Genomic DNA, 23,521 nt, shown 5'->3' with positions numbered 1-23,521 from the left:
CCCAGTGCTCATCCCCACAAGTGCTCTCCTCCATGCCCATCTCTCCTTCACCCCCACATGTATCAGTCCTCAGTTTGTTCACAGCATTCAAGAGTCTCTCATGGTTTGCCTCCCTCCCTCTCCCCCACTATTTTTCCCCTTCTTCTCCCCCATGGTCCTTTGTTAAGTTCCTCCTAATCCTCCTATATTTGCAAACATTTGTTATTTGTCCTTCTCTGCCTGACTTATTTCTCTCAGCATAACACCCTCAAGGTCCATCCATGTTGCTACACATGGCCAGATTTCATTGTTTCTCATTGCCATGTAGTATACCATCGTATAGATAAACCACATCTTCTTGATCCATTCGTCCGTTGATGGACACTTAGGCTCTTTCCATGTTTTGGCTATTGTTGAGAGTGCCACTATGAACATTGGGGTACATGTGCTCCTATGCATCAGCACTCCTGTATCCCTTGGGTAAATTCCTAGCAGTGCTATTGCTGGATCATAGGGGAGTTCTAGTGTTAATTTTTTGAGGAACCTCCACACCGTTTTCCAGAGGGGCTGCACCAGTTTACATTCCCACCAACAGTGTAGGAGGGTGCCCATTTCTCCACATCCTCGCCAGCATCTCGAGTCCTCTGATTTGCTCATTTTAGCCACTGACTGGCATGAGGTGGTATCTCAGTGTGGTTTGATTTATATTTCCCTGATGAGGAGGGATGCTGAGCATCGTTTCATGTGTCTGTTGGCCATCTGGATATCCCCTGTGGAGATGTGTCTGTTCATGTCTTCTGCCCATTTCTTCACTGGGTTGTTTGTTTTTCGGGTGTGGAGTTTGATGAGTTCTTTATGGATTTTGGATACTAGCCCTTTATCTGATATGTCATTTGCAACTATATTTTCCCATTCTGTTGGTTGTCTATTAGTTTTATGGATTATTTCCTTTGCCGTGCAGAAACTTTTTATCTTGATGAGGTCCCATTAGTTCATTTTTGCTCTTGATTCCCTTGCCTTTGGGGATGTATAAAGTAATAAATTGCTGAGGTTGAGGTCAAGGAGGTTGTTTCCGGCTTTCTCCTCTCGGGTTTTGATGGTTTCCTGTCTCACATTCAGGTCCTTTATCCATTTTGAGTTTACTATTCTCTTTTTTTTTAAAGTTCATTTATTCGTTTTTAAGAGAGAGAATATGTGCACATAAGAAGCAGAGAGAGAGAATCCCAAGCATACTCCACAACAGCAGCATGGAGACTGATGTGGGGCTAGAACTCACAAACTCTGAGATCATGACCTGAGCTGAAACCAAAAGTCAGACATTCAACAGGCTGAGCCACCAGGTGCCCAGGATCATAGCCATTCTTAATGATGAGGTGGAAGTCTTTCATCCACTGGCATGCTCTATTGCCTTTTTGACAGAGGCTGTTGAAACATGACTTGAGCTTCTCTGAGCACCTGAATCCTGTATGTTGATTTTCTACAGAACTAACATTCGAGGGTTTTCCAGTTGTTATTTTATTCAAATTTCCCACCAACTCAGGTTAGCATTATCATCTCCACTTTACCAATGAAGAACATGAGGCTCAGGGAGGTTAAAGGACTTCCTCCGGGGTCACACAGCCGATATGGTAAAACACAGTTATTCCTCAAAACTTGGACTAAATAAGTGCCTGGAGCTACTTTGGATCCAAGCAGCCCAAAGATTAAAGTATCCCCAAAGGACATTACCCTTCCTTTTTTGGAATTTGATCTCAGAGCCTTGCTCTCCTTCCTCCACAAGATTCAGAAAGTTCCAATTACTCAGAATCTTTAGGCAGCTTCCTGTTTGTCTAAAGAGGAAGGCAATAATGCCTACAGTGGCCTATAGGCCTGGCCCAATAAAAGTCAATTTCTGGTGGCAGAAGCTCTAGGATTAAAGGCTGAGTAAGCAGAAGCTCTGCTCCAGCCACTGTGAAAGTCTGGGAACTAAGAGACAAGAAAAGGGAGGGGGATGCCATGAGTGGGCAGAAGAGATCCTGCATTTCTGGTTATTCTACTTATACTCGTTGTGCCTGGTTTCTTTCAACATGATGAATATCTTCAAGCTAGCAAGATTCTAAGACCAGGAGAAGCTACTAGGCTATTTTTTTCAAAATATATTGAATATTTATTTGTATTTCACATCACTATCTTCCTCAACTCTTCAACTGGATGGCTTGGGGTGCCTGGATGGCTCAGTCGGTTAGGCGTCCGACTTTGACTCAGGTCATGATCTCAAGGTTCCTGGGTTCGAGCCCCGCATTGGGCTGTGTCCTGACAGCCAGCTCAGAGCCTGGATCCTGTTTCGAATTCTGTGTCTCCCTCTCTCTCTGACCCTCCCCTGCTTACGCTGTTTCTCTCTCTCTCTCTCTAACTCTCCCTCTCTCTCTTTCTCTCTCTCTCTCTCTCTCTCTCTCTCTCTCTCCCTCTCTCAGAAATAAATAAAACATTAAAAAAATCAACTGCATGGCTTAATTACTGCTAAATACTCTGCAAAATTCCACTTTCTTGCCACCTGGACAAGATCCCTGATATGTATGGATAGTGAGGGAGGATACTAATCCAGCTTCACTGCTCTTCTCCGGGGAAGGCTGGAAGAGCATGTGCCATTACAACCACCAACACACACAGACACTCACACAAAGACACACACAAACACTCACACACACGCATGCACCAGCTTCTTTCCTTAACCTCAAACAGCTATGGCAGCAGAGGTCTTCTGGTGAACAGGGCTCTCAGTTTGGAATCAAGTTACCCCAAACTGCCAAAACCACAGGAGAGAGAAGGATCCATATTAAGCAAAGTAAAGTGGTTCACCTACTGCCAATCATTTCACTAACATCATTCAGACACAAGTGAAATAATAGCAATCTCTAGATGTGAGACTTGAAAAGGGGAATAGCTTTCATCATCCTATCCTTCATGGTAACAAAAGGATCCAGAAAGCCTTTCTCTCTCAGAGAAGCAAATACTTACAATGTCTTCTTTATTTTCCACTCAACAACAACAAAAAAAATATATAGGCCCTTTTCATTTGTATAGATTTTAAGTGTTCCACCCATCTGATAACTTGCTTATTAATGAGCCCATACAGGCACTAAAATCTGATTTTACATGAGAAGATGGCCATCACAAAATACATTTTTAAAAAGTGGCAGAACAGTATGGATTTGTGTTATGTGTGTGTTTAAAATTATATGTGTAGGGTGCCTGAGTGGCTCAGTTGGTTAAGCATTAGACTTCAGCTCAGGTCATGATCTCACAGTTTGTGAGTTTGAGTCCCACATTGGGCTCTGTGCTGACAGCTGGGATCCTGGACCCTACTTCAGATTTTCTCCCTCCCTCTCTGTATGCCCCTTGCCCACTCACACTCTGTCTCTCTCTCTCTCTCAAAAAATAAATAAACATTAAAATTTTTTAGAAAATTAAAAGAACTACATGTGTATAAATGCATTTATAAAGGAGTCTAAGTTAATATAACTGGTAAATGATAGTTCTCTCTGAAGAATAGTCAAGGGCAGAAGACAGGGAATTTTATATTTTTCAGTACTGTTTCACTTCTTATAGCAAATATGTCTTAGTTTCATAATGAAAAAACACAAATCATAAATTATAAAATAAATAATATCTCTTTAGGTCTGCCCTACCAAATAGCCACAGACTGTTAATATACCCTATATGTTGTCTGGCTCGGCAGTATAGAAACAGATAGAGAAGGCATTTAAAGACAAGATGACCATCAGAGGTGCTTAACTATTTTGAAGCACCCAACCCTATCTAGTAGGCTTCAACCTATACTTCTCAAATGCTGGTCACACCATTCTTGGGAAGGTGTAGGGAAAAGAGGACCTTCTCTTGCTACCCAACTTACCCTTCCTTGATTAACACTTGCCAAAATCTACAAAGATATGCATCTCTGAGCCCTAAGGCAGCTTGGATGATGGTGGTGGCAGTGGTGGTGGCAACGGTGGCAACAGAAGAAGAACACAGATGCTGAGTTCCTGAACATGATGATCTATAGAACTTCCCTGATTTCTTCCCTTATCTGTGCCTGGCCCTGCCCATCCCTGAGCATAGGAGTCAACTCAATCCCTAAACCTCAAGAGCACATACCTCTCAGGGTTAAATTACACAGTGCAGCCCTACCTGTGTGACCACCACACATAAAAAAATAACTTTAAAAACTGAGTAATGCTTCAAATATGTACTCTCTGGCCAAAGTGTGTGTTGATTCACAAAGGCAGACAGAAATGTCTGTTAGAATTCACTAAAAACTTTGATTCAAATATTCTCCCTTGGTGTGAATGATACTACATTCTGTGAAGACATGGAAAAAGGGAATGGAAATCAGCTGTGAACAAGCTGGCCACTCACAGGTACACAAAAGGGACAATTCCTCCCCATTCCTTGGCACTACACAGCTCCGTTCTGCCAGGGCACATATGGGTCTGCATTGGCTAATTTCCAGTGGGCCACTGGAATTGTTTTTTGGCTTTCCAGTAGATTTAGCCAAAGAAGTCTGTGAAAGACAATCCAACTTGACAACAGTAGCTATTACTGTATGTATTCAATATATATTTGTTGAGTACCTCCTCTATGATAGACACTGTGCTAGGTACTGGGGATATAATGGGCAGTGGAAAACTCCCTTTTCTCATGAAGTTTACATTCCTAGTGGGATAGGCTGATCAGATGGAAAGAACATACTCTTGAGAGTCCTGGCTTTAAGACTTGATTCTGCCCCTGACTCACTATGGGACCTTGAGCAAGTGCCTTCCCCTTGTTGTATTTTATAGTTAACAGATCTTCCATAGATTCATATAATATGCTTCCTTTATAGAACATAAAATCCTGGGGTGGCTTAGAGGTTTTCAAATGGCCAGGACAGCAGCAAGAAGCCATGGTAGTATGGGGAGAAAACAAAAAGCACACTAGATGAATGAGAATCTCCATCCAAAGACTTCAAATCTGGCCATGGCTCTTGGACGGTTTTCCATGAGCTATTTGACCAAGACAGGTGGGATGGTAAAGTCTCTAAAGAACATATAGTCAGTGACAGACACAGACTTGTCTTTCTAATCGTGGCAGCCTTGTTCTTCTAACCACAAGTCCTGAAAGATACCCAGTTTCACTGCAGCTTCTATAAATACTCCACCTCCTGAGGCACCTGGGTGGCTCAGTTGGTTAAGCATCCTACTCTTGATTCTGGCTCAGGTTATGATCTCCCTCAGGTCATGATCTCACAGTTCATGAGTTCAAGCCCTGCGACACGTTTCTCCACTGACACCACAGAGCCTGCTTGGGATTTTCTCTCTCCACCGCTCCCCTACTCATGCCTTCTCTCAAAAATAAATACATAAACTTTAAAATAAATAAATAAATACACAAATAAATAAATAAATAATTCCTCCTCCAGCTGAAGGGATGTTAGGAAACCTTCTACTGAAGTATCATTCATTTGATGCTAAATAGCAGAGGGGAGAAGGTGCTACTTCCCTTTCTAGCCATTTGGGGCCATTTTTGAGTAAGGCTGTAAAGAGGCTACCTGAAGCCATGCTGCTCAGGTGAGCAGGGAGATGGGACTTATTTGCAAACCTTCCACTAAAGCACCAAGCTGTGGGAATTGCTCAGGGAAACTATAGCATCTGGCATTCTGGTCTTAGAGGCTTAATAGGGAACGCACATATGAAAGAAAATTAATAGGACAACTAGAAAAATTCTGACTAGTCCTGGGCCTACCTTCCCTCCCTTGTGCTCCACACCTCTCAGAGGACTTTCAGATGCATAGTGCCTGAATGTTTATCATAACCCTAAGAAGTAGGGTGTTACTATTCTTTCCATACTACAGATAGGAAACTGATATCTGAAATGATTTAGGAAGTTTGCACTGGTGGGCCAAGGCCAAGAAGACTCTCAGGTGCCTCTCATCCATAAAGATGCTAATGCCACTTTCCCTAGTCCAGAGTATATTTTCTCTATTACTAATGCTCAGTATATCCCACCAGGTGCTAATCCAACACTGTTGAATCTCTTGCATACATTACTGCTGCTTCTCCCCCTCCATGTCTGTCACTGACTACGCATTCTTCAAAGACCTACCCTTCCCTAACCACCTCCACCTGAACAAGAGCCCCTTCTTGAGGCAAGGGGAATTATAAACTTTCAAGTCCACTGAAGGAGAAAGTCTGTGACCATGCAATACCATGTGGCAAATATCGTAACAGAAATTCCTACAAGGGAAATACAGTCAGCATACAGAAGATGGTGCAATAATACTACATAGGAGTATTAAAGAAAGCTTCCAGTGGGGGTGGCATAAAGTGGAAAGAGGTGAAGAAGACACACTTGACATTTCAAACTGAAAGAAAACACATGCTAGAGCTGAAAGATATAAAAGGTATGGCTTACTTGGAAAACTTTGATCCTACAAAGCCACACTATAGCATACATGTGGGGAGCTATGTCTGGAAAGTGAGCTAGGATGAAGCCAGGTATCAAAGCGATCCCTCTCTATACCATGCTAAGGTGTTTAGATTTTCTCTTCTTCGTATTTATGGCAGTGTTATAAATACTGGCAAATGCTGGGAGTAATCTAAATGACTCCTGTAAGATTAATGGTAAATTATGGCACAGTCATTGGATGGAATTTTATAAAGCCATTAAAGTGCTCATTTTAAAAACTAAACAGAGTTAACTAAGCTTTTAGTAATATGTTAAGTAAGAATAAAGAAATAGGACTTTTTCAGGGCACCTGGGTGGCTCAGTCAGTTGAGCGTCCAACTCTTGGTCTTGGCTCAGGCCATGATCTCATGGTTTGTAAGTTCGAGCCCCACATCGAGCTCCATGTTGACAGTGCAGAGCCTGCTTGGGATTCTCTCTCTCCCTCTCTTTCTTTGCCCCTCCCCCACTTGTTCTCTCTCTCTTTCTTTCTCAAAAATAAATAAATAAACTTTAAAAATAAAAAAAAGAAGTAGTACACTACTATTATGTAGTACACTATGTACACTATGACTACACCATGGAAAATTATAATGCATATATGAGCTATGACAAGAAATATACATAAATAATAATTGCTCTATGAAAATGGTGGATTTATGGAAGATTTCTCCTTCTATTTACTAAATGTCGTCATATGATGCCATGTTGAATTTTATAAAAAGGAGAAATATAAAAATAACTACTACTCTTCCATTTGACTCCTCTTTCCTTCTCCCCTTTTCACTCATCCACCTGCTTGCTTACTCTCCCTCACCACCAGTCATTCTAATATACCACCTTCAACTGGAATCCTTAACAACACATGTGAGGCCCATAGGAAGGAAAGGTTGCCAGCAAGGTGGCTGCACCCTGAAGCAAGTTCTTATGTGGCCCAGAGGCTATTCTAGCCCAATGTTGGAGAAGAATCTTCTACCCAAAAGCACTGCCTAGTTCTACCCATCTAAGGCTTCCCTAGGAACTTATTCCCAAAGGAAGGACACAGATACAAAGAATACTTCTATCATGCACTCCCTCCAGGGGGTTCAGGGCAGGTGAAGATCAAATTCATGGCCAAATCATAGGTGGCTGAAATACAGCCTGGGCTCTTTGATTCACAACTACAAAATGTCAGTAGATAGGAAGAAGATGGGTGAAAACAGACCCACCCAAGAGCACATTATTTCTAGAAACCTGCTTATGCCCCCATCACCTATTAGGGCTTGACAGGAAATTCAGAAATCACCCTCCTTTAATCTATAAGACTAACACCAAAGGAAGCCATATTCACAAAGTGCAAAATCAGTTGAAGGCTTAACACTAGGCATGTGGCAATCTCCGGCACTAGAAATTCCTTGCCTTTGTTCCACCCAAGCCCATATCACCTAGCTCTCCCCATCCAAGAGCAACATAGACATCAGTGATTCAAACAGAGGAAGAGTAAGGGGACCTTAGCAATTTAAGACTTGTCCAAAAGCAATTCTGTAGGCCTAAGGAGGCTATGTTGTTGAGGAAGGTGGTAAAGGAAGTTAAATCTCATTTGCATTCAGTTTTGGTTTATTTATTCATCTTCCCCTTCCCTGCTGGAACACTGTTGAATTCAGGGTCTCCTATTGTTCCTGGAGTCATCAATGACCCAAAATAACCAGCAATTATGGTCTGAAGGCTGGACTCCAAGGCCTCACCCAAGGCACTCAGTCAACAGTTGTCTCTCCAAGCCAAGATGCCTGCAGTGAGCTTTGTGGTAGATGGATCCAATACTTCTAAGCAGAACTCACTGAAATAAGGAGGGCTACTTACACATAGATAGCTGGGGGGAAAACAATGTTCCCAATGCCATTGTAAAGAAAGGGTAACTTCTCCAAATAGTTGCTGCTCTCTGTTCTATTATACTCCTTCTAAGAATCCCTTATTATCTTCTTAAAGACTGGGCACAAAAAAATCATAACAAAAAAAGCCAATGTTCTCATTTTACAATATTAAAGCTAAGGCCCATAGAAATTACTTGCCCAAGGTCACATAGGCAGAGACTAAAGAACCGGATATCCCAATTAAGTACATTATTCTTTTCACTGCACCATTTCTATTAAAACGCATTAAGAAAAACCATCCAGACAGGTGCCTCAAGCTTTAAATGTCAAAATGTTCAGCTCTTCTAACCTAGGGCTAGACAGCTCAGGACTGAGGATTAGAAGCAGACAAACATTGGACCAATTCCATTCAGGAAAGACAAGTGAGAAGTTAAGGCATACAAAAGGTACACACAAAGAATTTACCAAGTGGAAGGTTTTACTTACTCCAAAGGAATAGTTTAAGATGCTGAAAGCCCCAGCACCACCCTGTCCACCCTCACACTCTGAGCCTTTTTAGGTCAACCAAGACTATCTCTAGGTTGTTAGAGATCTAAGTAAGAAGCAAGAGGGGGGTGGCTATCCTGGGTCAAGAGGGCAAGAAGAGATAAGAAAGAAGGGGGAGAAATGAAAGAAGAATGGAGAACTCAGTCATTCCAGAGCATTCCCATCTTTCTCTCTCCTCTCCTACTTCTCTCCCACCTCCATCAAAGAGCCTCACCACCAGCTCTAAGCAAGTCCTATACTAGGAAAAAAGAAAAGTTTGCAGGTAGCACTATATAAACTTGAGAAAGGTGTTCCCTGTACCAAAAAAAAAAAAAAAAAAAAAAAAAAAAAAAAAAAAAAAAAAAAAAAAAAAAAAAAAAAAAAAAAAAAAAAAAAAAAAAAAAAAAAAAAAAGAACAGGGATCTAGCTGAGGTGGTAAAGGGCATTTTAGGGGGGAGAAAATAGCCAAATAAGGCATACTTGACTGGTAGGGAATCATCAGGAAAAGTTCCAAAAGCTGACGTTGGAGGGAGGAAGCTTTTAGTCATTGGTTTCCTCTGGCAACTGGCCTAAGGCCAGGAGACAAACTCCCAACATTAGGAAAATGCCCAGGCTATGGCAGACAGAAAGACAACCAAAAGAGATTTTCCCCATGCTCAATTCAGGCTCTGCTGGAACAGCTCTCCAAGTACCAGCAGAGAGGTATAGTGTAATTGTGAAGCAAAATACCAGATGTTCTCACCAAGCATATGCTAGATATACCATGGCCCAGGTGCCAAGAAGAGTAAGAAACCTGGAGAAAGGAGCTTTGATCTATTCTGGTTACATACTTCTGATATTGCTGATAGTTTCAAGTTAGAGAAAAGAAAACTTCAAAGGCAAACGGGTTAAGTGGCTTTTGTTCTCAGCAAGGGAATTTCTGAATTATTAATCTCCCAAGAGATTAGTAAGGATGTTTAGAGAGGCGTTTTGATCATTTAAAACCCTTGAAGATAGCAAAGATTTGTACAGCTTAACTGATGACATTCAAATTGGTTATTACCTTAACCCCTATCCTACACCTTCATTCCACAGAATAGTCAGCCACAGTCAAAGATTACCTCTTGGTGTACTTCATCCAAACTTCAGGCTGATATGTCTGAAAAAGGACAAGGGGTTTGGGGATGTGGCAGGGAGTGGTAGGGGTCAGATTAGACCAAGACAGCAAAATCGGGAATCTTATCTAAACACACTACACTGAAGAAAAATAAATCCTGATCTTTTCCAGTTATTTAAGGGACTTTAAGACTAAAAGAGAGGGAAGGAAATGCTGACCAAGCCTGATAGGTATGCATTGTTCCCCCTATTAGGTTCTGACCCTTGTCACCTCCCAAATACATATCCAGGAAAGGATTTCCTGGGATTACACCTTGTTTTCTGAGACCAAATGCCCACATCTCAACTTTTCTCTCTCACTAGGCCCTGAGTGATACTCTGCCACATAAAATACCAAATTCCCACAAAGTAGAAGGGTCACCAGACACTGAAAGAATATTTGGCCTTTAAAGTCACCAATTATAGGACTTACCTAGCAAAACATTATTATTAAGCATGCGCCTGTGGCTTAGGAGTTGTACCCATACTTACCTTATGCCACAAGTCCATTGAACGGAGCATCATATCTGGTTCTGTCATCAGGCACAAAGAACTGTGCTTTAAAAGTCACCCAAAAGGTCTTTCCTTGAAGTTTAAGGCCCAGATGCTGCAGCTGGGACCTGGCCAGAAAATAACATGTTCCTCAACCTATTCCAATCACACACTAAAAATTTCTCTCCTCATTCCCATCTTTCCCAAATACCTATCTCATAGTAAATCCATTGGGAAAACTGAAAGCTGTTTTTAGGTTGCTGGCCTAAAAAGTAATTACTAAGTAGTTCCTTGGTTTAGTTCATATGGAAATGTGAAGGAAGAAGTCTCTCACATACCTACATGGGCAACAAAGACAATAAAATTTATTTCAGTTAATTAACCCAAAATAGAAAATCCAAGGTTTAGTTAGTTCTTCCCAAACAAACCTCTTCAGAACATTTGAGACAGGACTATTGGATGTCACTGGCCCTAGAAAGAGTAACTTGGTCTATGCTCACATGTACTCTGTGGTTCTCCGTGAAACAATTAGCACCTCAAGGCTTCCTTCATTTTAGACAAACTCACTTTCAAGAGAATACTGGCCTAGGGTTTATGTCCATGTACCAAAAGCACATTACTCACCCACCCAGAACAGCTACTGCTCCCAAGTATACACTTCCTTCAAAGTTCTGTTCATTAAACCTTCTTCTCAAAATCCCTAAGAATGCCATGTAAAGTATTTCTTTTTCTCGAAATGTTTTTAATTAAGTTAGCCCTAAATCTCCAATTAATAAACCAGACATCTATAAATGCAAGAACTATATACTCAATTCAGTTATTTGTATCCCTTATAGTAAAGAGTACCTAGTAACCACTCAATAAATGGTGAAAATACAACTGCCTGCATTCTTTCTTACCATCTTACCTAGCACAGGGTTGGACATATAGTAGTTCAGTTCCATAAGTAATTATAATAAATGACATTTGCATCTAATTTATTAGATGCTAGGCACAGTTCTAAGCACTTTACATGAATTGCCCCATTCAATCCTCAAACCACGCTATGAGATAGGTATTCTTATTATCTTCACTTTACAGTTGAAGAAAATGAGGCACAGAAATTAAGTAACTTGCCCAAGGGTACACAACTAATTGGTCACAGAGCTGGGATTTGAGCCCAAGCAGTCTGGTTCTAGAGTCTGTGCTTTTCCCCACCGCTCTATGCTACCTTTCTGTGAAGGCCTTAAAAGTCTTTTTGTTTTGTTTTGTTTTTGACTATCTACCTGCCCCAGGCTTGGCACTACTCACAATTAGAGGTGAGTAGTGAGAGTTGAGGCCAGGAGATTCCAGTCTGAATTCAAATGGTTGCTACAGCAGCAAATATTTCCACCAAAGTACTAATGAAAATACCATAATGTTCCCCTATCTCAAGGAACAGGCCAATCTTGAGGATTGAGTCTGATACAGAGAAGTAAGAACTCAAAATTTAAAAAGGCAAAGAGAAAGCATGGATTTGGGTTAAGGGGGAGCAGGAAGAGAGAAGTCATTCTGGGGTCCTAGAAGAACTGAGTCACCCACTGACTGAAATCTGCTATAGCAGAAACTATTCAGGGGAACTCCACTGCAGTCATCTTGTTAATGTAATCACCACAGAGCCAGTTCTCTGGAAGTCTATGACCCCTTGGTGAAAAGAGTCGTTCTTCCAAGATAGGCAAGTCTAGTGAGAGCTCACTACCTTGGTAATCAAGAAAGCCAAGCCCTCCTTTCAATACTACTACCAACTTTATGTGATCCTGAACAAGCTGGCTGACTCCTATAGCTATGAATACAGAAAAGAAATAACTTTATTCCATAAAGACTCTTAGTACAGTTGAGACCCAATCTCAAGCAGGAAAACGTGGCTAGTTTCCTCTCTTTACCTCCCTTCAACACACACACATCTGTTTTCTACCACCCTTTGAAGACAAAGCAAAAAACATTTACCTTCCTGGGAAGTGTTACAAAAAGTCCCAAAGGCACTGTCAGAGCCTGAATCATCTCCATATAAAGTAACCTCTGAGGTCAGTTCTACACACTCAGAAGGACTTGCTCTTCCCATGACCATAATAATACTATGGTCAAGTCACCCCAGCACAGAGGTAGAAAACACTGAGTACCCTGCACCAAGTGCCATTTAGAAGGAAGACAAAAGTTCCTCCTCTACATGGGGGCCAGGCAATTTGGGTTTTAGTCCCAGCCTTATTATCAGTTCACTCATATCACTTCCCTTTTCTGGACTGTGCTGTCCTCATCTAAAACATAAAGATAAAACTAAAAAGTTTAAGACCAGATCATTTGCTCTGTGGTTTAAATTGGTGGTAGATATCTTGGGAGGTTGGTTTATGCCCATCAGCTCCTCAAAGTTTACCAATATCTAACTACCACACTCATAAGGTTGAAAGTATATTTGAAACATAAGCTAGCAGCTTCCTGTCATTTCAGCAGAACTACAGGGAGTTTATGCTACTGGCAGCCAGTGAGAAGAAGGGAAGGAAACCCATGCAGTTTTCAGTGTTTGTCTGAGGCTATTCAGTCAACTCACAGCCTTTACAATATAGTGTCATTTGGTTTCTTGTTCCTCCATAAGGAAAGACATAGTAATTTCCCTTCCATAGACTTAAGAAGAAGCAGCCAAGAACACTCATACCAGTGTTCTTGTCAGAGCTACTAATGAAACAAGTCAACTCCCAAGCTAAAATTTTTCCACTGAACTCAGTACCCATGATAAAACAGTACCCCAGAGGTGTAAGGGGACAAGCAGGTACATTTTAGCAAGTGCTGCTAACTTTGTATTTTCAGCAAATCCTAGTACACTGCCTGGTATATATAAGGCACTCAAATTTTGAGGACAAAAGTGTCTGAAGAAAAAAAAACATACAAATGGGAGGCTTGAAGCTGTATCATCAAGGCTCTCAAGGACATTGGTACTGGAAAGGTCCCTAGAGTGTACTTATTACTAATGCAGTACCCTCATGACAAATTGGAAAGACTGAGCCTGAATAAAGGACTTGCCTAACTATTCACTTCATTTGAATCACATTACTGAGGACAGGGAATATGTTTTTCTTACATGGAAAGAGAAGAAAAATTCTCCAGTTAGTGTTATTTGCCACTTTCCAAATCAATGGAGTCCTGAGCTACCCTTCAAGCGACTACTCCTATGCCACAGATCAGAACCTGGAATTGAAAAGTTTTTTTTTGTTTGTTTGTTTGTTTGTTTTTGTTTTTTGTTTTTTGTTTTTTAGCTCTATCAAGCATGAAATGGGAAGGATGAACATCAAAGTCAGCCAATCATGACAAGACCACCTCTCTATGTGACCTCTAAACTGGCCCAAAGGAGACCATCTTTCTATTCTGTTGTTGTTTTTCTTTCAGGGCAGAAGAGTAGGCTGTGGTAGCAGTAGGAAAAGATTGTGAATTGGAAAAGATGTACATGATAAATTCAATTCTATCTCTGAAGAATCAGAAACACACTGTTCCGAACCTGTAATAATGCCAATTTTCAGCAACTTTAGTCATTAAAAGTCTGGTGGTGTTGGTAGCTAGATATTCTCCCCAGAGGGGAGATCTCCAGTCTGGAAATTCAAGTAAGGGGGACTCCCAGGAAGATACAAAAGAACCTAGACAGACTGTTGCCAAGCAACACTATTAGAACAGAGTTCAGAATAAATGTAGCTGTCATCTCATCTCATCCAGATAAAACTGGATTTGGAGTCAGGGACATAGACCAGATGACCTCTATTTTTTTAATAGTTTATTGTCAAGTTGGTTTCCATATAACATCCAGTGCTCATCCCCACAAGTGCCCTCCTCCATGCCCATCACCCCTCTTCCCCTCCCCCCACACCCATCAGTCCTCAGTTTGTTCTCATCATTCAAGAGTCTCTCATGGTTTGCCTCTCTCCCTCTCCCCCACTATTTCCTCCCTTCTTCTCCCCCACGGTCCTCCGTTAAGTTCCTCTTAATCCTCCTATATGTGCAAACATATGGTAGCTGTCCTCCTCTGCCTGACTTGTTTCACTCAGATGACCTCTAAATATCCCTTCACCATCCATTGAAGCACTCTGCTGAGAGGAGGAAAAGAGAAAAGTAAAATTAACACCCTTAAAAAAAGCTACTGTTATGGGAAGCTAGAGAATATAGGAGAGTTAGCAGACTAGTGGTCAATACCACTTCTGTCAACCCTCTCACAGAACAACCTTCCCCTCTCCAAGCCTAAGTATAGATTATTTGTTGCCTTCAAGGGTCCTCTTGCCTCACCAGTCCCTCTCTGTCCAGAGGACTATTGAAGGAGAAGCTTAAAGGAAATCCCCAAGATAGTTCCTGCTCTATCATCTATACTTTCACAAATGGTAAACTGGAGAAATAAAGAAGTGGAGATATGCAGGATCCAAATAGTTTCCCTCTCTCATGTATAACTTCCTTTTCTGATCCCTTGCCTTTCCCTGAAGTCTGTAGGCAGGGCTGGTTCAATGGTTGAAAAACTGAGATTTTGCCTTCTATTCATGAAGTACCATTTTAGTGCCACTCGAGTGGCTCAAGCAATGCTAGGAATGGCAAGAGAATAAATAGTCCACATAGTCCCTGTTAAAGTTCAGCTGAATGCAAATCCAGAACCCTTCATATATTTCAAGGAGCTGGACTCTACATCTGCTCAAATGGATGGTCACATCAATGACCACTTGATCACCCTGACCTATTGAGGTAGGGCTAAAAATCCAGCAAATTAAAAAGGTTTTATCAAGACTTATTCAAGACCTAGATTCAAGTCCTGGCTTTGCTACTGGCTTTGCTCATTCTAGGTCAGGCCCTCCCTATCTGTGGGTCTCAGTTTTGCCATCTATACAATAAGAACGGTTAGACTTGACAGTAGTGAAGAAACTTTTCAACTCTAACAAACCAAAAACTCAAGAAAACCTTGAAAATTCAAAATTATCTCTTTTTAGGGAGTCGCAACGACTTTGGGACCAAAAAAAATTAAAGAGGGCAGGGAAGGGGACTTCTTTTTTTTACCACAACTGCCTTATCAGCATAAAGTGTAGATGGCAGTTAATAAGCTTCTTCATTCTGGCTGCTAAACCAGACTTAGGAAACTGGTAACTAGAAGCAGAATCCAAGAATTGGCAGGAAGAGGGTACAGAGGAGCACGTTTTAACAGATGTAATGGAAGTTGAGCTAAAGGAGGCAATTGGCTGTAAAAGTGAAACCAACCCTGGACAGACTGCAGATATGTTTCATATTAATGAACAGATTTGATTTTTCCACTACCCTTCCCTATTTGTCATACTCCAGAAATAGCCTAATAGCGTAAGTAATGAAGTAGGAGCAGAAAACAGGGAATTTCTTCCTTCATTAAAGTTACTAGTTGGTATGCAATGAACTAATGTAAGCCGCTGGATGCCTCAGCACTGTGATGAAGAATAACAAAAGGATCAGGAGGCACCTTGTGAAACCCTAAGCTCTCACTGGGAGACCACACAAATGCCAATGTTACTTTGCCTAAATTATCCACTTCCTTTTATCTGAGGACCAGGAAGGCCTAAGAACAGAGAGCAAATTGCTTTGGGCAGAAGAAGGGATGTAACATCAAGATCTCAATCATTGAGTCAGAATAGAGGGTCAATGGGATAAGTATCAAAAACCTTGGACCCCAATCTTGGTTCTGTCATGTGCCCTTAGGTAGCTTTCTTTTTTTTAGATTAATATCTTCATTAGTTAAAAAAAGAGAAATAGTGGGGTGGGGAGGGGGAGAAAATTGTTCTAGACAGTCTCAGAGGTCCCTTTTAGGTCAAGATTCTATGATCTTAATAGGTATGATATAGCAGAACAACATGGAAAATTCTCCACAGTTTTCAGGCTATCAAAATTCAGCCCTCTCCTTCCAATTTGATTCAAGTTTCTGTCAATCTGCATAAAAATTACTTCAGTATTCAGGTAAGTTCAGTACCCTAGGCTGGACCTCAAACAGCTCATTCTCCAGTCTCTCTCCATACCCAGGAAAAGGATCACCACACTACCTTCTTTGCCACTTCTGACTGAGATGGGATGGTTAAGGCAACTTTGAGAAAATTTCCAGGCCCACTGAATTGCATTTGAAAGTGAGCTATCTTAGAACTGACCATGAAATATGCCACTAGTGAAGAGAGGTAATAGGGCAAAGGCTGTTCCCAGAGATCCACCCATGTATTTAGGTAAAACCACCCACAGAAAGATAAACCCAAGAAAAGACTCCTGAAAGGAGCTTTATAATCCTCTGTGATGGCAGAGACAGTGGGTTTTTTTCCTCTTTCTCTTTTCAAAACTATCCTCTCTCACTGTATGTGTGTTGGGGGAGGGGAGAAAGTGTGGAAAAACCTCATGTCATAAAACCACCACAAGTAATTTAAAGGAGAGAAGGTAAAAGGACATACTTGTTGAAAATTTGGTGTTTCTGATGGACAGAGTTCTGGAAAGGCAAGAATGACTTCACAGAAAGGCTGGAATACAGCAACGTGGCAACTAAATTCAGCGTATACCCAAAGAACCAGGCACCCCACTCCTTTCCTCCAGGGACTCTCAGCCTTTCTTAAGGCTACTAGTCACTATCTCAGCTCTACCAAGCTCAGGCAGTCCTCTAGGGAGAAGGGTCTGTAAGCACAACAAGCTGCTTGGCCTTAGAGACTCAAGCCAGGGTGCTCACCAGGCCTTCCTGAATAAGAAAAGGGCTCTGGTAGCTTTTTGGCATGACTTGCACAAAAGCAAGCAAGACTTATTATTCAGGCACACCCCTCCCCAACCCCTCCCTTCTGGGCATCCGGCCTCTCTAAGCCCCAATCCCAGGAGGCTTCTGCTCTTCTCATAACAGCCAGCGGGGTGGAGACCAAATCCTAGAAGCTACCACCATTCTAGAAAGGTGGGGCCCACAGGGGAGAATCCACACATCACAGAAAAGTCTGGAGGAGATAAAGGGAGATAGAGACCCATTAAGCAATGGAAAGGGCAAGGATTTGTTGGTGGAGAGGAGGAAGAAACCAGTCTTCTACCCTAGGAAGTAGAGAAGACCTTTCCTCAGACTGGTGCCCAGTTAAATATTAGTGATCTTGCCTAAAAGCAAACAGCTTCTGATGTGTCCCTCCACAACTCTCTCCTCCATCAACTCTTTCTTCCCCTATTAGTAAGAAACAGTTGGAGCCGCCAGTGGAAGCTATGAGAAGGGTGAGTGGGGGTGGGAGATCAGCCCATTGCAGCTCCCTACCCCCTCCTTCCTACTCAGTTCCCCTGCCCCCTCCTGGACCATGGCAGCTTTGCCCCAGAAAGGCGCCAATTCATGAACTGGAGGAAGTGTTCCTTTCCCCTGCCCCCATAGCCCATCAGGGGCAAGAAGAGACCTCGAGCTCCCAAGGAATCCTCCCTACTGCCTCATCCCACACGCAAGAAACTGGAATGTGAGAAAGAGGCCGGTCCCACCCAGTCCACACTTCTAGCCCGGCACCCACTCACTCACACCCGAGAGCGCACCAGACCAGGACTCCATTCTCGCCCCTCCCTAACCCAGGCCTTGGCGGACGGCGCGTTCTGACTGGGCAGATGGCTGGCCAAGCCTCTAGCCAGCAGCAAGGGGCTACTAGAATCAGCTAGAGCCCCCAGGGTGGCAGCGCACATCCCCAGTACTCACCGTCTTAGGCATGGTGGCTGCAAAAGTGGCAGAGTTGATGAAGTTACACTAGGAGCTGTCGGGCAGAGCTGAGCACACAGTACACACAGCACGTACTCTGGGAACTGGGGGTTCGGATTGGGTCCCTCGCTAGCGTCAGGGCAACTGCTGGGCTTCCTGCTAACGGGCCACGACTTCAGAAACCCCACCCAGGAAAGAGCCGCCCCTGTAGCGTCGTCCGCTTCTTTATGTGGCTGGGCTTCCGCGCTGCTCCCCGCCCTTGCGCCCGCCTTCTTGCCGGCCTCTGGCCTCGCCCCGCCCCTCCCAGCCCAGCCTGGTCACAGCAGCCACGTGGGGCTCAGGCTGGGTCTGGGTGCTCCAAGGGGGACTCCTACCCCTGACCCAGCCCCACTCTTTCTCCAATCCCTTTCACAGCCCCTACCTCTTTGAATCCAGACCATCTGGCCCCACCCCCAAGCAGAGCCGGGCCTTGTAACTAATCTTAGCAGAGGTTTAGAGCACTTGACTGTAAATTTCTACTAATGGGGAGCTCACTACCTACCAAAGCTGTCTATGCCCTCTCAAGACAACTCTGATTCTTAGAAAGTCCTTGTGTGTAGCAGAACTCCTTTTCTCTTATGGATCTCAGTTTTGCTCCCTGTGGCCACACAAATCCTCTACTGTCCTTAACAATTCCTTAAAGATCTGAAGATTGCATGACAACCCCTCACCAAAACTCCTCTTCTCTTGGCTACACTGCCTCACCTCCTCCAACACTTCATTCATATATCCCTTTTCCCATGTTTCCTCCCTATTCTTGCTCAATCCTCATTTTCAACAGAATTGGGCTTCTTTTCTATATCTGTCCTCTACTCATTTTCTTTCCTTCAAATTCCAGTCTTCACATTCTTCAAACCAATGTCATGATGCTTTATCTTCTCCCCCAACATATTCATGATTTATGCGTTTACTTTCTAATAAGGCTATTATCGCCCAGGTTGGATGCAACCCCAGTCCACTCCTTTGAGATGTGTCTGTCTGCCAGTAATCATTCTAATTCTTCTTAAGGCCACAGAAGCCCAAGACAACAGAGTTCAAGACTACACCTGTTATCTGCGTAAGTCTGAGTTTTACCTTGAAAGTGACTGATCATAATTTTTTTTCCTCCTATCCACAGGCAACTATGTGAAGGTATGGTCTGAGTATCCTTTACAAAGTAGGGCAGCACATACCTCAAGGATAATGAGCCAACTTGGAGCAGTGGAATGAATATTTGAGAGGGGTAGTCAGGACACCTGACCTGAGTTGTAAGCTAGAGTTGTAGCTTTGCCATTAATTCACTCTGTGACCAGTGTGTGGCCTTGGGTAAGTCCCTTCCCCCTCTGAGCTTGAGTTTCCTCTTCTGTAACAAGAAATGACTGGATTCCTGGGCTTCCAAGGCCCTTTCCTGCTCTGACACTATAAAAGGATGAGAAAAGAAGCAGACTCCCTGGGACAATAAATGAATCTAGCAGGGTTGTATAAAGTCTGGCCTTGGATTTGCACTCAGGAATCAGCAGTCCTGTTCCCTGTTCCTCTCCTTTCCCAACTCACCAATGTGCATGAATCAGTGTGCCTCATTTCTCTCACTACTGTCAAGATTCATTGATGCATGCTAGGGTATACAAAGTTCCCTGCCCAACTCATCATCGTGGAAGTGCAAATCAAAACTACAAGGAGATATCACCTCACCCCTGTCAGATTTGGCTAAAATAAAAAACACAAGAAGCAACAAGTGTTGATGAAGATGTGAAGGAAAAGGAAACTTCTTGCATTGATGGTGGGAATGCAAACATGCAGCCACTTTTGAAAACAGTATGAAGGTTCCTCAAAAAGTTAAAAATAGAACTACCCTAAGATCCAGTAATTGCACTACTGTATATTCACCCAAAAAATACAAAAACACTAATTAAAAGGCATACATGCACCCTTATGTTTATAGCAGCATTATTTACAAATAGCCAAATTATAGAAACAGTCCATGTCCATCAATAGATGAATGGTTAAAAAATATGTGGATATGTGGTATACACACACACACACACACACACACACACACACACACTGGAATATTATTTATCCACAAAAATGAGTTCAATCTTCCCATTTTCAATGACATGGATGGAGCTAGAAAGTATAATGCTAAGTAAAATAAGTCAGAGAAAGACAAATATCATATAATTTCATGCATATGTGGAATTTAAGAAACAAATAATCATAGGTGAAAGAAAGAGAGGCATACCATGAAACAGACTCATAATTATAGAGAACAAACTAATGGTTACCAGAGGGAAGAGAGATGAGGAGATGGGTTAAATAGGTGATGGGAATTAAGGACTTCACTTGTGAGAAGCACTGGATGATGTATGGAATTACTGAATCACTATATAGTATACCTGAAAGTAATATAACACTGTATGTTACCTATACTGGAATTTTTTAAATTTTTTTTTTACAAATAGTTTATTGTCAAATTAGTTTCCATATAACACCCAGTGCTGATCCCCACGAGTGCCCTCCTCCATGCCCATCCCCCTCCCCCCTACATCCATTAGTTCTGTTTTTGTCAGCATTCAAGAGTCTCTCATGGATTGCCTCTCTCCCTTTCCCCCACCATTTCCCCCCTTCTTCTCCCCTTTGGTCCTCTGTTAAGTTCCTCCTATACGTGCAAACATATGATATTTGTCCTTCTCTGCCTCACTTATTTCACTCAGCATAACACACTCAAGGTCCATCCATGTTGCTACACATGGCCAGATTTCATTCTTTCTCATTGCCATGTAGTATTCCGTGGTATAGATAAACCACATCTTCTTGACCCATTCATTCGTTGATGGACACTTAGGCTCTTTCCATGTTTTGGCTATTGTTGAGAGTGCTGTTATGAACATTGGGGTACATGTGCTCCTATGCCTCAGCATTTCTATATCCCTTGGGTAAATTCCTAGCAGTGCTATTTTTTAAAAAATTTAAAAAATAAATGTACTTCAGATGTATTAAAGAATTAAAGAAAAAAAAAAGATCTCTGCCCAAACTATTTCCTTGAGCTGAGCAGTTGACCCTCTGAGGAAGAGCAGCACTCCCCAGAAAGCCTGAGTAGCAGGGATAGCAATAGCAGCCAATCACATTCCTTGGCATTACCATGCATCTTTTCCCCCAGAAGTTCAAGGAACTCACTAACTCACTCATTCATGTTCTCCTAAAGCCCACTAGGGCCTCGAACTAAGCTAAGTGCCAAAAGGAGGAGGGAAAGTTGATTGAAGAATTCAATTTTTATTATCCATTCTGGAGAGAAGAAACCGCCTGTGTGTCATTCCCCATGTCCCATGTCAACACCCCCTGTAATACACAAGAGAAAACTGGTTATGAAATGTTAAGCAGGTGAACACACTATTAAAAGGGAAAAGGGGCACAGGAGTCTAAGTGGAGAAAGGGAGGTCAGAGGGTGAGAAAGCTAAGGAGAAGAAGGGTGGGAAAGGGAGGAAAGCATAGATGATCAGAAACTGTTTTAGTCCAGCCTCCATTCATATTGAAGAAACTGAGGATCAGAAAGAGGAAAGAACTTACCCAAGATTGGGCAGTAAGCATAGAGAACGGATTCAGGGATAATAGAATTCAATTAAGCTGTTGTAATAATACAAGTAAGAAATTTTGAAAGCTAGAACAAGGGAAGTAGTCCCACCTCCCACCTTCACCAGACAAAAGCTGGTTATAGTGATTATGGTCAAGCAGCTGGACATACTTGAAGGTTACATTCAAAACCATCTGGCTAGAAGGGATCCATCTCAGTTATCACCCCATCTCCAAAGCAAAGTAGAGGAAACTGAGGTACTCTCTTGCTCTTCAATATGGCCAGAGAAACACACCTTTGTTTCTTACCTCTCTGTAAGACATTTTTACCTATATGGTCAGAACTTCTGATCTACCCACCATCCCATTCCCTGCCGTGATCCCATGTGAATTGAGAGTTAGCTCAATCTTCCTGGGATCAGAGTAATCTCCACATTTAGGATTAGATATGATGAGATTTATGCCACTTTTTGCGGAAAGAAGACATGTGAATAAGCGTTAACATATTGGCTATGCTGGGTGAGGGGAGTAAAAGGTATAAATACAGATTTTCAGAAATGCTGAATTCAGAAGGTGCAAGGAGGAATAGGGAAGTATTTTTCAAACAGTAAAGTTAGGTAAGGGCCAGTATGAACAGAAGATGGTAGAGAACATTTCTGGAGCTGGAGTCCAAGGAAACTAGGGTCATCTGAATCAAGGGATAAAAGAAGCAAAAGGAAAAATTGGACCCAGGCTTTAGGGCCAGAAAGGGATCCAGGTGGAAAGGCTCAGCATTCCTAGGAGGCCGAGACCATTCTGGAGCAGCGGCAAGTCTGGATATTAAAGTCAAGGAAACTGAAAGCAGGAATTTCATAATGCAGATTTGTGTGAAAGCCTATGCCAAGCTAAAGAGAAAAATGAGATTGGATTTGTAATCACCTCCTACCCAAGACCTAAACTCACTTCAATAAAGAAGCCTACATTCTAAATGGTATTTCTCCTTCAGAGGACACAATAGTGCAGGAAAGACAATACCAGAGAGGAAATGAGTAAGGAGGAGTCCTGAGTTCCCTTATACTTTGAATAAAGAAGCAACTCCCCTCTCATTTATTGGATGGTAAGAGTTGAAAGATCCTCATCACTTAGAACTTTCTGAGGGCTGCTTTTCATTTTCATCACTGTTGGAAAGTCCTTCTTTACATCTAAATTAGATCTTTTCTGCTTCACTCAGCACAATTACCCTTGACTGATGGTTAGGGAAGGAATTAACTATGTCTCTGAAGTGGATCTTCTCCCCTTTACATAAAAAAGAAATGTGACAGAGATTACAGCAAACATTAGCTTGAGTTCACAAACTCTGAGGCCTTCTCTCTCTCTTCCTTCCCCTGGGTCAGTAGCCCAAGTACTAGGCTAGTTGTACCCTTTAAACAAATAAGAGAATAAGCAAAGGAATATACTCCTGTCTCCCCAAAGAAAATAGGTCCTCCTACATCCAGATGGCCAACAGACACATGAAACGATGCTCAGCATCCCTCCTCATCAGGGAAATACTAATCAAAACCACACTGAGATACCACCTCACACCAGTCAGAGTGGCTAAAATGAGCAAATCAGAGAACTCTAGATGCTGGCGAGGATGTGGAGAAACGGGCACCCTCCTACACTGTTGGTGGGAATGTAAACTGGTACAGCCCCTCTGGAAAACAGTGTGGAGGTTCCTCAGGAAACTAACAATAGAACTCCCCTATGACCCAGCAATAGCACTGCTAGGAATTTACCCAAGGGATACAGAAATGCTGAGGCATAGGAGCACATGTACCCCAATGTTCATAGCAGCACT

At 42.3% G+C, this 23,521-nt stretch overlaps 1 protein-coding gene across 1 annotated transcript in view; it reads right to left on the bottom strand.

Moving 5' to 3' along the window:
* The window catches only part of MSN (moesin), a 63,686-nt gene extending 45,369 nt beyond the window's left edge, over positions 1-18,317 (bottom strand). Inside the window, exon 1 of the mRNA XM_039222261.1 lies at positions 18,115-18,317. Within this exon, the coding sequence (XP_039078192.1) occupies positions 18,115-18,126 (12 nt within the window). The 5' untranslated portion in view covers positions 18,127-18,317. The remainder of the gene's footprint in view (positions 1-18,114) is intronic.
* Positions 18,318-23,521: the final 5,204 nt, after the last annotated feature.

The sequence above is a fragment of the Hyaena hyaena genome, unplaced genomic scaffold (genome assembly GCF_003009895.1).
Source record: "Hyaena hyaena isolate Hyena2069 unplaced genomic scaffold, ASM300989v1 scaffold_1091, whole genome shotgun sequence".
Taxonomy (NCBI): Eukaryota; Metazoa; Chordata; class Mammalia; order Carnivora; family Hyaenidae; genus Hyaena; species Hyaena hyaena.
The sequence above is the reverse complement of the archived record's forward strand: the minus strand, read 5'-3'. Positions and strand labels throughout refer to the sequence as shown.